Raw genomic sequence first — 17,848 nt, 5'->3', positions numbered from 1 at the left:
CAGAACCTGAAACAAGGTACTAAGTAGAACTAATTAATACAAGGCTTGTGTTCACACCTTTACTCATTGGAGTTCAATGAGTTCACGCCTCCTTTGAAGCTCTTTGGGCCAGAGAGCACTATGGGAGAAAACCCACAATCCTTCTCTTGAAGGAGCATAAATAGAGCTTCAATGGGCCAGTCAAAGAAGTTCTTCAGAGTGAAGAAGCTACAAGTCGAGATTTCACCGGAATGACATGAAGAGTGGAGCTGGCTGGAGGCTGAAGAAAGCAGAGGCAGAGGCTGAAGGACCAGACCTTTGGATTTGGCGACATTCGGAGAGAGCTCTTGGAACCAAGCAGAGAGATAGGCCTCTAAGCTAACCGGGCTATATTGGAGATATTAAAAGATCTGAACTTTTATCACCTGGCTGCATTTGGGAAGAAGATCACCACATTCTGGCACCCGAACAGGGACAGACAAAATCCTGATTCCAGGGAAGGCACCCAGAGAGAACTTTTATAATATTTTAAAGAAGAACAAGAACCCCACATTTGAATTCCAACACATTCTGGAGAGCAATCTGGAATTATGCCCAAAAAGTTATCAAATTGTGCATACCCTTTGATCCAGCAGTGCTACTACTGAGCTTATATCCCAAAGAGATACTAAAGAAGGGAAAGGGACCTGTATGTGCCAAAGTGTTTGTGGCAGCCCTGTTTGTAGTGGCTAGAAACTGGAAAATGAATGGATGCACATCAATTGGAGAATGGCTGGGTAAATTGTGGTATATGAATGTTATGGAATATTATTGTTCTATAAGGAATGACCAGCAGGATGAATACAGAGAGGCTTGGAGAGACCTACATGAACTGATGCTAAATGAAATGAGCAGAACCAGGAGATCATTATACACTTTGACAACGATATTGTATGAGGATGTATTCTGATGGAAGTGGATTTCTTTGACAAAGAGACCTAACTGAGTTTCAATGGATAAATGATGGACAGAAACAGCTACACCCAAAGAAAGAACACTGGGAAACGAATATGAACTATTTGCATTTTTGATTTTCTTCCCGAGTTATTTTTACCTTCTGAATCCAATTCTCCCTGTGCAACAAGAGAACTGTTAGGTTCTGCAAACATATATTGTATCTAGGATATACTGTAACATCTAACATATATAGGACTGCTTGACATCTTGGGGAAGGGGTGGAGGGAGGGAGAGGAAAAATCAAAACATAAGCGAGTGCAAGGGATAATGTTGTAAAAAACTACCCTGACATGGATTCTATCAATGTAAAGTTATTATTAAATAAAATAAAATTTTAAAAAAATAATATACACATACATATAAGACATGTAATGGTAAAGTATAAAATCTTTCAGGTGTAAAATTATTATATTGACTTCTTGTCAAAGTCACAGTTCTTATAATAATGTGGTATTATGTTAACCCATCTGTATGACCCATGTTCTTTTAATCATGACACATTTAGATAAGATCTAACATTTTTGTATCTACCCATAGCATCTAGTACAGTGTCCTGCATATAGCAGATTCTCAAATATTGAATTTAATTGAACTTAAAATAGTTAAGTAAAATAGCTTGTGATTATAAAGGATAGTACATGTAGTCCTACACTATTTTCTATTTGTTAAAATAATTGGTAGAGATATATGCTTTCTTTGTAAATTATTAATAATTAGTTTTGATTTGAATTTTATTGTTATTTGAAGTTGATTTCATTTTTGTGATTGTAGATTTGAATACAGTCTTGGCTTTTGTCTTGTTCATTATCACTTCATGTGTTGTTTTCCCTAGCTTCATATTCACTATTCCTTATAGTACAATAATATTCCAACATCTTCATATACCATAAGTTTTTCTACTATTTTACAAGTTAGTCATGGTGTGCTAACTTTTTTTTTTTGCTAATATAAAGAGTTGTTATGTCCATATAGGTTTTTAAACCTTCATAAAAATTTAAAACTCCACACTTTAATATTATGTAATATTTTTAAGCACTTACAAAGTTACGAGTAATGAATATCAGGAGATATTTAGCATTCATATTTAGCATGCTACAGTAAGTACGAGATAATTTTAAGTCAGAGTTATGAATTTTTATACATTTTTTCATGTAGACTAGATAAATGAATGTAGTGATTTTTATCAATTAATCAGCAAGCATTTATTAAGTGCTTAGAGTACCAGACACTATGTTAAGTGCTGGGGATACATAGAAAGGAAAACAAACAAACAAACCAGTTCACTCCCTTTAAGGAGCTTACATTTTAATAGGGGAAACAATATGTAATTAGGTACATAAAAGTAGATTGGAAGGTGATCTCTAATCTCTGGGGGGACTGGGAAAGGCCCTTTGCAGATGGTTCTATTTTGAGATAATGCTTAAAGGAAGCCAGGGATTCTAAGAATCTTGAGATGAGAAGGGAAAACATTCCAGGGATAAGGGTCAACCATTGCAAAAGTACGGTTATTATAGTGACAAGATGCTATGTTCTTTGCACAGGACACAGCATATTAGCATGTCTGTATTGTACTGTGTGGAAGGAAGAGTAAAATGTAAGACATTAGAAAAGTGGGAAGGGTCCAGGTTATGAAGAGCTTTAAAGGCTACGCTAAGAACTTTATATTTGATCCTAGAGGTAATTGGGAATCTCTGGAATCTGCACTTTAGAAAAGTCATTTTGGCATATGTATAGAGTAGACTGAAAAGGAAGATTTGAAGTAGAGAGATTAATTAGAAGATTTTCAATAAATCCGTAGGCGATGTGATGATTGTATGAATTTATTTGTAAATTGCAGAGAATTTATAATTTATTCTGTAGGGTATGGTGAGACAAAGAAGCTTCTTGATCAGTAGGATTAATTAGGAAGCTGATGTTATCTTGAAGTTTAGGGGGATGGCCATGTGAGTGGAGAACGAGGATGAATTAGATGGGTAGAATCTGCCAGTGTTGACAAATGGTTATAGAGCTTGAAGGTGAATGAAAAATGTGAGAAATAACTCCACTGGACTTGAGAGAGGTGATGTTTAAAAGATTTTTAATTACACAACTGCAGAAATGGGTACTCTGTGGAATAGGAATGCCTGGAATAAATATTTATCCTTTATTATATCCAAAATTCAAGTTCCTCCCCTGATGCCCCATTGGCTGAGTACTACAGAAGTCTCAAGTTATCTGGAGCTCATACTTCCCCACAATGAATGTGAATCTCCACCCCTAATTACATCATTACTTCTCCATTGGTGTTCAGCTTAGAGATAGTTCAGTCCTTCCTCTAATTCCCTATTGACTGTCCTATCTGAAGTTTTAATTCCTCTGAGGATTTAGGGAAAAGTCTTGGCCCATTAGGTGGCTCTCTCTGGGCTTGGATTCAGGTAGACCCCACTCTTCCTGAGTTCAAATGTGGCTTCTAATATTAGCTATGTGGCCCTGGACAAGTCGCTTAACCCTGTTTGCTTCAGTTTCCTCATCTGGAGAAGGAATATGGTCACAGAAGGTCCTGAAAAACAAACAAAAAAAAAATAAAGAAAAATCTAGTCAACCATCCTAGGTAGAGAGATGAAAAATCTGATATTAGACCTGTGTTTGCCAGTTAAGTGACAGAATTTGGATTCAGAGACAATTATAGAATTTTAGAGTTGGAGGTGTTTTGACCATCTAGTACAAATTTTACCTGAAAAAAAATATCTCTGCTACAGACAAATGGCCAAGAAGTGATTATCCAATTTTTTCTTGAAGGCTTAATTTAAGAGAACAGGAATCTGTTACTTGGTGCAAGAGAGAAAACATGAGATAGGGAGTTAAGAGCAAAGTTGAAATTATACCTCAGTACTATTGTAAGTAACCACAAGCAAGTAATTTAATGTCTCTAAACCTCAATTTTCTCATCTGTGATATAAAGGAGTTGGACTAGATAGATGATCATCAAATTCCCTTCCAGTTCTAAATCTTTGAACCTGTGACCTCTTGAAAAGGTGGAAGCACTTTTTCTACCTTTGTTTAGCTTTAATTGTTAGGAGGAGTCAGGAGACCAGTATTGCAGTACAATGTCCTTTCTTTGTACCATTCTTTCACCATAACATGATCTTTGTTACAAAGGGGTTTTACTGATATTTGCAGCTTATCTAGTTTTAGCTTATGCATAGAATGCAATGTAGACTTTAAAAACACCAATGTTATACAGAGAAATTTATCAGCTTCTTGAATTTTAATATGATTAATCTCTGTCTCAATTCATATGTTTTTCAAAAGTAGTAATGAGAAGCAGAACCTAGTAGTAATATTTCTTGGTTTATTTGGTCTATTCTTTGTATAGCCTCTTAAGAAAATAAGGATGGTGTCTTAATAGGGAGGGGGAGAATAAGCATTTATATAGTATTAACTGTGTTTCAGGTCTTATGTTAAACACATTTTAGAAAAACAAATCTCTCATTTGGTCCTCATAACAACTACAAAATGCATTTTAATTAGTGGAAACCAAGGCAAATTAGAGGGTAGAGTGATTTCCCTAGGTCATGCAACTATTGTGGTTGAGGTTAGAATTGAATTAGGTCTTTCTGATTCCAGGCTGTGATGGCTATATTTACTGTGTTTCCAACTGTTTTTGTTATTGTTCTCTAATATTGTTATAGGATTAATGAACTTTTTTGAAGCTTTTTTGCCTTTTATTTTCATTCATGCAAAATTCCTTAAGAAATATAATTCATGAACTGACATGAAGCAGATATTTAATACATTTATGGATATTTTAGTAATACTTAAAAATCCTAAGAACTGCATACATTAGGAAAAACATATACATATATAGATAGCTAAGTATCTTGAGTAGTGGTGCATTGAAAATACTGAAATTCTGCTTCATTAGCAGCAATTGCAGCAAAGTCATTGTTCTATTAATCAGGTATGGAAAATAACTTTTTTACATCTAGTCTTAAATCAAACCAAAATTTCAGCCAACCTCTCCAGCTTACTATGGGAGTTACTTTAATTTAGCAATATTATCTCTTCTTCGAAGGTCATGCCAAAAGAACACAAATACTAGTAGGTCTTGCCAAGCTAGCTAGATAGACTTAGAGTATAAACCTGATGAGAAGCAGCTTTGGTTAGGGAAAAGTACAGCAGGTTTGTACCTAAGAGGCTCAAGTTTGAATCCTTCTGATAAAAGGATTCCTCTTCACCCCCCAAACTAGTGACTGACTTCTTTGGATCTCTGTTTTCTTATCTGTAAACTGTGCTGTTTACCTCACAGGGTAGTGTAAGGAAAATATTTTAGGTTTTTTTGGTAGAACATGTTAAAATGTACAACAATACTATTCAAAATGAATAACCTAAGTTTCATTTTATTGCTTGCCAAGTTGATGACAAATCAGTGTTAGTTACAGTACTTGAATTATAATAAATTGACATAACATTTTATTTAGGTTTATAAAGCTCTTTCCTCATGAGAGCCTGGTTAGAGAAAGTATATGGGTTATATAATAAGTATGATTATGTACATTTTAGATGAGGAAGTAAAACTTACCAAGAGTCACAAAGTCGATTTGAAGAATTGTGACTGAAAGTCTGGTCTTCTGACTGCAAAGTACATTGGTTTTGCTTAGGGCTGTTGCAAGTAGAAAGGAAGGGGTGAAGTAGAATGACTTAGTTACTTTGGTTAATTGACCAAATATTCTTAGTTCCTGCCAAAACTGTCCTCTTAAAGATTGGTAGCAATAGTTTGTAAGATCACTGAATGTGGTTCTTATTTTATTCCTTTATTGTATTGGCTAAACAGTAAAGATTTTTGTTTGAAAGCCATGTTGTATTTGAAAGCTGCATTATCATCTTAATAGTACACAATTAACAATATAATATGCATTAGCCATTTCTACCACAGCAGCATTTTTCTAACATCAAATGTTATATAGTAGTTGCCAAAAACAATTTTCTTTCTCCCTTTTTTTCCCCCTAGAAGCCATTTTAAACTTTTTAAGGAGATTGATGAGATCTTTTGGGGAAAGTCGAAGTGATCTGTATTTTTTTATTTTCTTGGTATAGAGCCATCTTTTCTATAATTTTTTTCATATAAATATTACATGTCATATATCTTAGTGCACCAGACACACCGAGAGGCTAATGATTTGATATGAGATCCACATCTTTTTGATATCAAGTCCAGCTTCGTAGCCATTATTTGTCAACATATTCATACTGACTAGTTTAAGACAAGTTATTTTTTAATTTTTAAAATCAGAAACAACATAGAGCATCACTCTAATCAACTAAACTTGCTTATCAACTTAAGCATCTTAATTTGTTATTTTCTTTTCCATTAATTATTTTTATTCCAGATGTATGATGTCTTTGATGGGGAAACTTCCTTCTACCAATTTGGACAATTTTTCAATTTATAATCACAGGTCTTCCTCATGACTCTTGGTTCTGTTTTTTATTTATTCCACTGCTTTTCCTCTCACTTTAATGTGCTGCAATTTATCTTTTTTCCTTTTTGTTGAACAGTTGGATTTTTTTTTTCAATCACATGTAACATATATATGAAAATCTTTGTCTTTTTTATTTAAGTGCTGAATTTAGAAAGAACACTCTATTCCCTTCCTACTTCAAGCTTCAAATCTCAGACAACGTGACTATGGACAAGTCATTTAAACCCTCTGTCTTTATTGCCTTATTGGTGATGTGGGGGTAATAATTGCACCTACCTTACAGGATTGTTGTAAGGATATCATAATGAAGATGATAATAGCTGATATTTATATAATGCTTACTATGTGTCAGGCACAATGCTAAGAGATTTACAATTATTATGTCAATTACAATTACTCTTATATTTGATGCTCAAAACAACCTTGGGAGGTACGTGTTATTGTTATTCCATTTTACAGATGAAGAAACTGAAGGAAAGAGAGGATAAGTGACTTGCTCAGGGTCACATGGCTACAAAGTATCTAAGGCTAGATTTGTACTCAGGTCTTAAGTCTAGGCCTTGTGCTTTATCTACTTCATGAAGTGTCTTGCAAACCTTAAAAGTCTATGTAAATGCTATTTATTTTAAAGCAGCATTTACATGGTAGATTCCTAATGAGATGATTATTGAGTAAAAAGATAGGATTTTTTGTTTCTTGTATTGTTGTATTTCCATAATTTGAGATTAAGATTTTGTGTTTAGACTTTAATTTCCCTAATGTTATTCTTATACTTTTATTTAGCATTCAAATAACTTCTAACCAAATGCTTTCGATACCTTTCCCTTCTTCCATAGGTTTTGGTGCAGTGGAAAAATTTTTAGTAGAATACAAGAGTGCTATGGAAAAGAAGCTGGCAGAGTACAAGTGTAACACCAATGAAGCAATCCAACTTAAATTAGGTATGTTACATTTTCGGTGTTTTAAATTCTGTGCTCTTGAATATATACACTTCTTAAAAGTTGCTTATTTTATGTTGAGGTAAAATTCATTTGTGTAATGCTTTTTAACTTTTATACATATAACTGTGTTCATAGCTTTCTACTTGAATATGAGTGGATCTCAATTGTCACTAATTCTGTTAATATAGAAACAATGTAAATGTAGAATATAGAAAAATATAGGAATTTTAAACAATGTTGTAGTAAGGTGAAGTAGGCTTGTTTGAGGCTGGAGAACTGGGGACAGAGAACTGTATATCACTTCACTCAAAAAAGAAAGTCAGTCCCCAAAAAAGTGCTGAGTTCTTGCTACATATGCTTAAAAATACAGAGTATAACAGGAAACTGAAGGGTTTGGATGTGAATTCTCTTGTCATTGAGCATATCCAGATTAATAAGGCTTCTAAAAAAATGACACTGGACTTACAGGACTCATAGTTGATTTAATCCATATATGAGTTCTCTTTGCCATATTGAGATGGCACTTAGTTATTTATTTGTTTGTTTGTTTATTTATAATAGCTTTTTATTTACAAGATATATGCATGGGTAATTTTTTAGCTTGACCCTTGCAAAACCTTCTGTTCCAACTTTTCCCCTCCTTCCCCCATCCTCTCTCCCAGATGGCAGGTAGATCAATACATGTTAAATATGTTAAAGTATATGTTAAATACAATATATGTATACATATCCATACAGTTATTTTGCTGCACAAAAAGAATCGAACTTAGAAATAATGTAAAATTAACCTGAGAAGGAAATCAGAAATGCAAGAGGACAAAAACAGAGGGAGTGGAAATGCTATGTAGTGGTTCACACTCATTTCCCACAGTTCTTTCACTGGGTGTAGCTAGTTGTATTCATTATTGAACAAATGGAACTTATTTGGTTCATCTCATTGTTGAAGAGGGCCGCGTCTAGCAGAATTGATCATCATGTAGTATTTATTGTTGTTGAAGTATATAATGATCTCCTGGTCCTGCTCATTTCACTCAGCATCAGTTCATGTAAGTCTCTCCAGGACTTTCTGAAATCATCCTGTTGGTCATTTCTCACAGAACAATACTATTCCATCACATTCATATACCACAGCTTATTCGGCCATTCTCCAGTTGATGGGCATCTACTCAGTTTCCAGTTTCTGGCCACTACAAAGAGGGCTGCCACAAACATTCTTGCACATACAGGTCCCTTTCCCTTCTTTAAGATTTCTTTGGGGTATAAGCCCAGTAGTAACAGTGCTGGATCAAAGGGTATGCACAGTTTGATAACTTTTGAGCATAGTGCCAAATTGCTCTCCAGAACGGCTGGATGTATTCACAATTCCACCAACACTGTGATATGGTACTTATTGAAAAGGAGCAAATTTGTTACTAAACTTGAAGAGGAAGTTGCTCAAAAGAAAAAGATATCCCAAAAGAAACTGAAGAAACAAAAGCTTATATGACAATGCAAATAAGAGTGAAATGAAATATTACAGTAAATATTTTAAAGTATTTATTTCCTTTTAAAGTGTTTATTCTTCCTCCCTCTCCCCCTAAAAGAAAAAAAGTCAGAATAAAGATAAATAATTATTCAAGTATGCTGTGTCAACAATATTTCCTTAAACTAATTTTCTAGTAACCCTATCAAAAAAAAAATTGAGTTTTGTCTGGCATAACTTGCTCTTTCTGAGCTTCATGATTAAGGAATTTAAAGTCTGCCAAAAGAATAAAATATATAAATAAAAAAATAAAATATAATTAGAGACAGAGACTAGTAGCAACTATACCAATGGAGTTGAACTGGGAGGCTCGAGAAATTGTAAGTAATGGCTCCTGAACTTAGAAGAATTTTAAGAAATGGTTGTGATGAGGGAATATATTTTAGGGATGAGAGACAGCTGTGTGAAGGCATGCAGAGAGAAGTGTCAAGTTCAAAGACCAACTAGTATTTCAGCTTAGTTGTAACATAGAGTAGAAGGAGGGTAGTGATGTAAAATAAGTCTGGAAAGGTGGGATGGAGTCAGATTGTGGAGGACTTTAAATGCCAGACTGAGAAGTTTATCGTGCAGAAGTAATAGGGATCCATTGAAGATTTTTTTTGAACTGGAGGTTGATATGGTCAACTTGCATCCAAGGAAAATTTATTTTTAGCAGTTCAATGGAGTATGGATTAGGGAAAAGATCTAGGAAACTTGGAGAATAATTATGGAGCTATTATAATAGACTAGGGGAGAAATGATTAGGTCTTTCTAAGTGGAGAAAAAAAGAAATAGAATATAATCAGTTAGCAACTGATTGGAATATTAAAAACTGAAGAAAAAAGAAGGAAGAATAAAGAAATTAACTCTGAGGTTACTAAACCAGAGTGATGATTCTTATCATCGTCCCATACTAGGAGAATTTGTTCTTCTTCTGGCTGTCTGATAGCTCTTTCCTAATCTCTTTTGCTAGATTTTCATCCACTTCATAATGAAATTCACTATGGGTTAACTATGGCTTTGTTCTGAGCTCTTTTCTACCACTGTGTATACTTGTTTTGTTTGGTGTCTCAAACTTACTTCTCTAGCCCTAAATTCTCTCCTGACTTCCAGGATTACTTCTCCAATTGTAGACATTTTAAATTTAACATAATCAAAATGGAATTTCATTTTTCCCCCAAACTCCTCTTTCTGATTTTATTACTCTTGAAGTTACCAGTATCTTCTCAAACACCTCAGTTCACAATTTTGGTGATATCTTCTACTCCTTTTATTCCTTATATCTAATCTGTTGCTGAATCTAACATCTCATATACACTGCTTTCTCTTTTGACACTGCTGCCATCGTGGTGCAGTCTAATCACCTAATGCCTAGACTATTGAAATTGTTTTCCTCTTTATATTCCACCAAACTCTCAAATTGATCTTCCTAAAATGCTAGTCTGATCATGTCACACCCTCTCTTCATAAACTTACTGGCTCCCTATCACTTTCAGGATCAAAAGTAAGATCATCTTGTTTGGCATTAAAAGTTAGTGAGAGTGGCCTCCTATGCTCTTCCTTACACACAAGACACTCCTCTTAACTTTTGAGTATTTTTATTGACTAACTTTCATTCCTGGAAGTCTCTACCTTCTCATTTCTGCCTGTAGGCTTCCCTGGCTTCCTATTAGGTTCATCTAAGAACTTCTGCAAGAGACTTTCCTGAATCCCTTTTATGCTAGTGCCTTCCTTCTGAGTTTATTTCTAATTTATCTTTATTTCATATACATCTTGTTTGTACATGGTTGTTGGCATGTTGTCTCTCTATTAGACTGTGAGCTCCTTGAAAGCAGAAACTCTTTTTGTCTTTCTTTATAATAGTCCCAGAGTTTAACAAATGCCTGATATAGAGAGGCTCTTACAAATCCTTGTTGTGTTGACTAGAAAATCCCATCCACTTCTAAATGTAATTCTGTGAGTTGTAAAGACATGTAATATCCTTGGGTATACATACCTGGCTTGGTACTTTAGTTCTTATCAATAGCAGATCTGAGCACATCTGTAACTTAAATTTAAGAGAGTTGCTTTAGGCTGGGAAAAGTTTACAGAACTGGTAAGTCTTTGATTTGAACTTACTTCTTCATGATGCCAGTAGTTTATCCATTCATGACTGTTAAAACAGACCTTTGATTTCTCTAGTTTTGGGTTCTGTGATTTTGAAAGTATATTGTATTTCTTTTAAAATAGCTTTATTAAGATTTTGTTACTACTTTTGACTAGTGGTAAATAAATAATGAAGCTACCTGTTTGCATTTTAAAACAATTTTCAAAGTTTTCTCTAGATAAATACCTTGAAGAATAAGTGCTTCTAAATATGTTAAAAGTGATAACCTTCAGATTTATAAAGATTCTTTTTTTTGTTAATGGGAAGACCATTATATATATAATGTGTATATGTTGTATACTATATATGTAGTATATAAAGTGTTTATGTTTGTGTATTTGACATATGCCAGCACATGATGCATATAAATTTCATTTATGTACTTGATTTATTTGTAAGTATAGTACTTTGGAAACTAAGATTTAATCAACAAAGCTTCTGAGCAGCTAAAAGATATATCCATAAAGTCTATTCACTAAAGCTTTGTGGATTTTAATCTTTTCACTTACTAAGCATAATTGTTTTTCTGATTTTTTTAGATAGAACTAGATTTGGGAAAGGAAGTATCTAGATAGGATTCTCCTGAAGATAGTCATGAAGAAGTGACAAATTACTTAAGATAGTAATTAACCTGAAGCTAATTGACTCCCAAGGCAAAGAGAGATATAAGACTCATAGTGACATATAATATATGTTGTGTAGAGTATATTGAATATAATGAAGTATTCAGTTTTATAAGCCTCCAGTGATAATCTAACAGATATTCATATATATAAAATATCCATTCTCCAGTGAGCCTAATGAGACTATATATATAATATGTATAAATATTTTATACATACAAATAAGAATATTTGCTTGATCAGAGAGGTGTTCTGTTTAACTGAGGAGGGCTAATTAGAAATATCTTTTTGTTTCAGATTATGTAACTATGTTAACTGCTGCACAATGACCTGTGATTTAATTGATGTGGATACTTCCTATACTGCTTCACATTGATCATATGCCTTAATTAGATGGTTTTTCCGAGTTGTTCTATTCAAGGACACAGTATCTCCTGGATGATCTTTTGATGACAAGCTTTTCCCCTTTCTTCAGATAATAGATAACTCATCCACGAATTTGTATCACTTTTTTGGCTTCTGTCATTCTAGAGCTTATATTCTGATATAACTAGCTTTAGTGCAAGTTTAGAGACAGTCTTCTTGGTTCATATTGTTCCTTTAAAAAATGAGTTTTTCTAGCCAGATAACTAACCAAACCTGTTTAAACAACATTTTTATTTTGAAAATATAACTAATGCAAACATTTGGAACAATGAGGAGGCCAAAGGAGCCTGAAAAGTACGCAAACACTTGTTCTCCTTGCTTGTAGACACATGGAAGCTAAGGGTAATTAATAGAGTACAATCATACTTGTGAAATATTGCAGGGGATAGTGGAAAACTATGAGCAGTGTTGCCTCAAAACATTGAAAAGAAGAATTTATAGAGAGAAAGAACCTGCAGAGAGAAATTGAAATGAGATCTATATGTATTTTTTTGAAGAAATGACAAATGACACTTGAAGATATGATGTGTTAGAAAGAATGGTATATAATTTTGAAGATATTCTGATAGTGTCCTTTCAGAATATCTCAGAGTGTATAAAGTTTCCAAAGGGATAGAAAAGATCATTTTTTTTAAAAAATCATTGAATGATCATTCTTTTTATTGAAAAGATAATTAGGAAGGCATAAGTAGTAACACATTTTCCTGTTTCATCTCTAAAATTTTTCTGGGAGTGTTTTGTATTAATTGAGAGTATCTTAGGTGAATATAGAAAGACATAGATAGGCTATTCTTACTAGTAAGAAAGATCATGGATCCATTGAAGTATGTATGACCAGAAAAGTTGTTGTTTGCCCTTTGTTCTTTTCTTTTTTTTTTTTTTAATAATAACTTTATATTGACAGAATCCATGCCAGGGTAATTTTTTTACAACATTATCCCTTGCACTCATTTCTGTTCCGATTTTTTCCCTCCCTCCCTCCACCACCCCCCTCCCCTCCCCCGATGGCAAGCAGTCCTATATATGTTAGATATGTTACAGTATATCCTAGATACAATATATGTTTGCAGAACTAAACAGTTCTCTTGTTGCACAGGGAGAACTGGATTCAGAAGGTAAAAATAAGCTGGGAAGAAAAACAAAAATGCAGATAGTTCACATTCGTTTCCCAATGTTCTTTCTTTGGGTGTAGCTGCTTCTGTCCATCATTTATCCATTGAAACTCAGTTAGGTCTCTTTGTCAAAGAAATCCACTTCCATCAGAATACATCCTCATACAATATCGTTGTCAAAGTGTATAATGATCTCCTGGTTCTGCTCATTTCACTTAGCATCAGTTCATGTAAGTCTCGCCAGTCCTCTCTGTATTCATCCTGCTGGTCATTTCTTACAGAACAATAATATTCCATAACATTCATATACCACAATTTACCCAGCCATTCTCCAATTGATGTGTATCCATTCAATTTCCAGTTTCTAGCCACTACAAACAGGGCTGCCACAAACATTTTGGCACGTACAGGTCCCTTTCCCTTCTTTAGTATCTCTTTGGGATATAAGCCCAGAAGTAACACTGCTGGATCAAAGGGTATGCACAATTTGATAACTTTTTGGGCATAATTCCAGATTGCTCTCCAGAATGGTTGGATTCGTTCACAACTCCACCAACAATGCATCAGTGTCCCAGTTTTCCCACATCCCCTCCAACATTCATCATTATTTTTTCCTGTCATCTTAGCCAATCTGACAGGTGTGTAGTTTGCCCTTTGTTCTTGAAGAGGACTATAATATTATGGAGGTGATGCCATGACATGCAAGTGAATTGGATTGGATTTAAGTGAGGGAGGGTTTTGTAAAGTTACCTGCCTCACTTTCCCCTCCAGAACCATCTATGGCAATATATGGCCCTAGATGAAATGGGAGACCTTGGCCTTTTTAAGCTATAAGTCTCAGTTTGACTGAGACTACACCCATTCAGTGATTAAGGCTAGGTAGCAGTTGAGGCAAAGAATCTCCTCTATCAAATACACACATGGATAATCTAAGTGATATGTTACTATGTCTAAGATAAAAAGATAACTTTTAGTACATAAATATCACCATATTCTCTGGGGGATTTTTGAGAAAATATGGATAAAAATTATATAATATAAAAAGGCATAGAAGGAATGTCCATACTTAAGAAATTGCAGATTCATCAAAGTAACATTCTTTTTTTTTTTTTTTTTTTAATCAAAGTAACATTCAAAAAAAATCTGAGTCCTTGCAGGCAAAAACATTTTAGAATATAAACCACTTGAGAGCCAGGACTGGTTCATCTATTGTCTTTGTATCCTTAGGGTCTAGCAAAGTGCTGGAGACATAATAGGCATTTAACAAATGCTCATCATTGACTAATGAAGTAAAATTAAAGTATTAGATGTATTTTCTGCCCTTAAGTACCCAGTATAGATTTTTTAATATGGAAGAAAATATGTGAATATCAAATTAGTAACAATAGTATAGTAAACACAATGAAATACTTAAATATATATAATCTTTAATGTTTTCTGAATAATAATCAGAACTTTAATTATGACTATATTATAGATAGCTGGATTAAATATGTGCCAATCACGGGACATTTCCTTGTGTTTCTTTTGAATTAAACAGAGAGAGAAAGGTAGAAATAATGAAGGAGTGAGGGTATATTCTAAGCAATTTAGGATTTTTGTTGATCAAAGTTTTCTTTTATATAGATATTGTCTTTCAGTTTAAATGAAGCCTAGATTTAAAGTCATTTATGGCATTGATAGGATCATAGATCTTGAGCTAGAAGAGACGTCAAAGGCTATGGAATCCAAACCCCTAATTTTATCTCATATGTTGAGGTAAAAGAAGAAGTGACTTGTTCAAGGTCATGTAGATAGTAAATATCATAAATGGATTTTGAATATAAGTCTTCTGACTCAAAGCCAGTAATCATTTCAGTATACAGTTAGATGGGATGAATCCAGTCTTTATAAATATTGAATTATGGAATTTTTAACCTAGAAAGAACTATAGATCATCTCATCTAACTGCCTTTATTTTATAGTTAAAGAACTGAAACCCAGGTGACTTAAGGAAATTTCCCAGTAATAACATATCTATTATTGGGCTCTGAAGTTAAGAATGCATCTTCCTTATAACAGCCCAGTGAGGTAAGTAGTTAAAATATTATTATATTATAATTGAAAAAAGAATTGACTCTGGGTTGCTAATGGTCATTCAGCTAATAATTATTCTTGGACCCAGGATTTGAACTCAGGTCTCCCAAGTGTTAGTTAAGAGATCTTTCTGTTATATTATTCTGTACACTCAAAAGTCATAGAGCTGGAATCAGAATATAAAGCAAAAATGCAGGTGTCTCATTATGGCGGTGCTTATTCTATTTAGAAAATTTCATATTCTAGCATACATAAAGGATAAAAATAACACTTAACTGGATTTTTAACAATTCTGTTCTTTTACTCCATGTTCCTTTTTGTGGAAAATGGAAATGTAGTTAAGTCTTTAAGAAAATAGCATAGAATAAAATTAATAACAAGAAATTAATAACATTGTTTATAGTATATTATCTAATTTAGAATGGCCATGTGAAATGGATTTCAGAATGTTCTGTGAAAAGATGATTGTGTTTGGGTATGGAAATTTATAATTGATTAATAAACAATTATTTGACTTGGGAAACTATGAAGAGTTAATCTTAATTATGCTGCTTGAAATTCATGATTAGAAAAAAGATTAAATGCCATATTTCAAGAAATCACAAATGAAAACTTGAATCTCTTAGGATCATAGGTTAAAATAAAAATAGAAAGAATCTATCATTTACTGCCTGAAAGTAAATAAACTTGTAAATATTCCTTATGAAAAAGCCAGAACTGAGTAGACATTGAAATGTAAACTCAGGAGTAAAGAAAAAAAGAGAAAATGCACACTTGTGATAAATTGTTAATATGTGAATAGGGGGACAAGAAACAATGTCTTTTCAGAACTCTAAAGTCTTCAAGACCCTTTTAGATAGATAAATAAGACATACAGAAGTTATAGGTATGGTTTTTCTGTGTATGATGATTTTAGGAGAAGATAGAAATGAGAAGGATAAAGAATCATTTTGGGGGGGAAAGAGAAGGAGAAGGAAATCTCTATAGTTGTATTAGATGAAAAGTTTTCATACATGAAGAAAGAAGTGGAAAGAATTGTGTTCCACAAACCTTATTTTTCATCTGTAACAAAGAAAAGTAAAACACAATTGCATAAATAAAGATTATGGAATGGAAATATGTTAAATTCAGTTGGGAAATAGGAAAAGAGGGGGAGAAGACTAATTTAAGAGGGAGGGAGGATAAGCAAAGGATTAGTCTTAAGCAAAATAAATCCCAACATTGGAGAGAGTGTATATGAGGTGAAGATTCATAAGAAAGGAAAAATAAAACTTGTCATTGAGGGAAAGGGGAAGGCAAAAGAGTAGAAATATACTACTTTATTTACAAATTGTAAGTATTAAGTAAATTCCTTTTCTTTTACTACTACCTTTTCTTTTTTAAATAATTTTATTTTCAAAATATATTCAAAGATAGTTTTCAACATTCTTGTTTTATTCCAAATTCTTTTCTTTTATTCAGTTGTAAAACTTTGTGTTCCATATTTTTTCCCTCCCTTTTCCCCACCCCCTGCCCTATTTGGCAAATAATCCAGTATATTTTAAACATGTGCAGATCTTCTATACATACAGTTATCATGCTGCACAGGAAAAATCAGATCAAAAAGGAAAAAAATGAGAAAGAAAATAAAATGCATGCGAACAACAAAAAGAGTGAAAATGCTATGTTGTGATTCACCTTCAGTTCCCACAGTCCTCTCTCTGGGTCCTGATGGCTTTCTTTATCACAAGACTATTGGAACTGACCTGAATCATCTCATTGTTAAAAAGAGACAATTTTCTTGGATTTTTTTTTTTTTTTTTTTTTTGCTGAGGCAATTGGGTTTAAGTGACTTGCCCAGTCTTATACAGACAGCTAGTAAGTGTTAAATGTCTGAGATCAGATTTGAACACAAGTCCTCCTGACTTCAGGGCTTGTGCTCTATCCATTGCACCAACCTAGCTGCCCCTCTTGGATTATTTCTTGCATTGTTGTGTCAAAGTCCTTTTTTAATCACAACTTTTAAGCAATCTGGTTATTATTAAATTTTCTCTTCTTGATCTATTCTCCAAATCTGTCATTCTTCTTACGAGAGGTATCAAATTCTGTTCTGTTTTTTTCATTCTTTATAATCTTTTTTTGTTATTTCTTCACTGTTATAGCTTTACTGGCCTGCCCTTGTCCATGTCTAATTTTCTTTTTTTGCTGAGGCAGTTGGGGTTTAGTGACTTGCCCAGGGTCACACAGTTAGGAAATGTTAAGTGTCTCAGACCAAATTTGAACTCAGGTCTTCCTGCCTTCAGGGTTTGTGCTCTATCTACTGTGCCACCTAGCTGCCCTCACTTCTAATTTTCAAAGAATTTTTTCATCTTTGAGACTGTAGTCTTTTGTAGTTGGCTAATTTATTTTTCATTATCATCTTGTTTTTCTTGGATAGTTTTTATTTTTTTTACTTTTTCCTCAGTATATCTCACTTGATTTTTAAATTGTTTATTTTGTTTAAAATTGTTTAAAATGTTTAAATTATCTCTAGATAGGGAGCCATTTCACATTACTCTTTGGAATAGAAGATTTTTTTACTTCAGTGTCTTCCTCTGAAGATGAACT

At 33.4% G+C, this 17,848-nt stretch overlaps 1 protein-coding gene and 1 long non-coding RNA gene across 2 annotated transcripts in view; one reads left to right on the top strand and one right to left on the bottom strand.

The window, feature by feature from the left end:
- Positions 1-17,848, top strand: part of HAT1 (histone acetyltransferase 1) — a 90,838-nt gene that overhangs the window by 23,002 nt on the left and 49,988 nt on the right. The window contains exon 2 of the mRNA XM_051991088.1: positions 7,274-7,378. Coding sequence (XP_051847048.1) covers positions 7,274-7,378 — 105 coding nt within the window. The remainder of the gene's footprint in view (positions 1-7,273; positions 7,379-17,848) is intronic.
- Positions 3,036-17,848, bottom strand: part of LOC127557791 (uncharacterized) — a 111,783-nt gene continuing 96,970 nt past the window's right edge. The window contains exon 3 of the long non-coding RNA XR_007952623.1: positions 3,036-3,514. This is a non-coding gene — a long non-coding RNA (uncharacterized LOC127557791). The remainder of the gene's footprint in view (positions 3,515-17,848) is intronic.

Source organism: Antechinus flavipes, chromosome 3 (genome assembly GCF_016432865.1).
Source record: "Antechinus flavipes isolate AdamAnt ecotype Samford, QLD, Australia chromosome 3, AdamAnt_v2, whole genome shotgun sequence".
Lineage (NCBI taxonomy): Eukaryota > Metazoa > Chordata > Mammalia > Dasyuromorphia > Dasyuridae > Antechinus > Antechinus flavipes.
The sequence above is the reverse complement of the archived record's forward strand: the minus strand, read 5'-3'. Positions and strand labels throughout refer to the sequence as shown.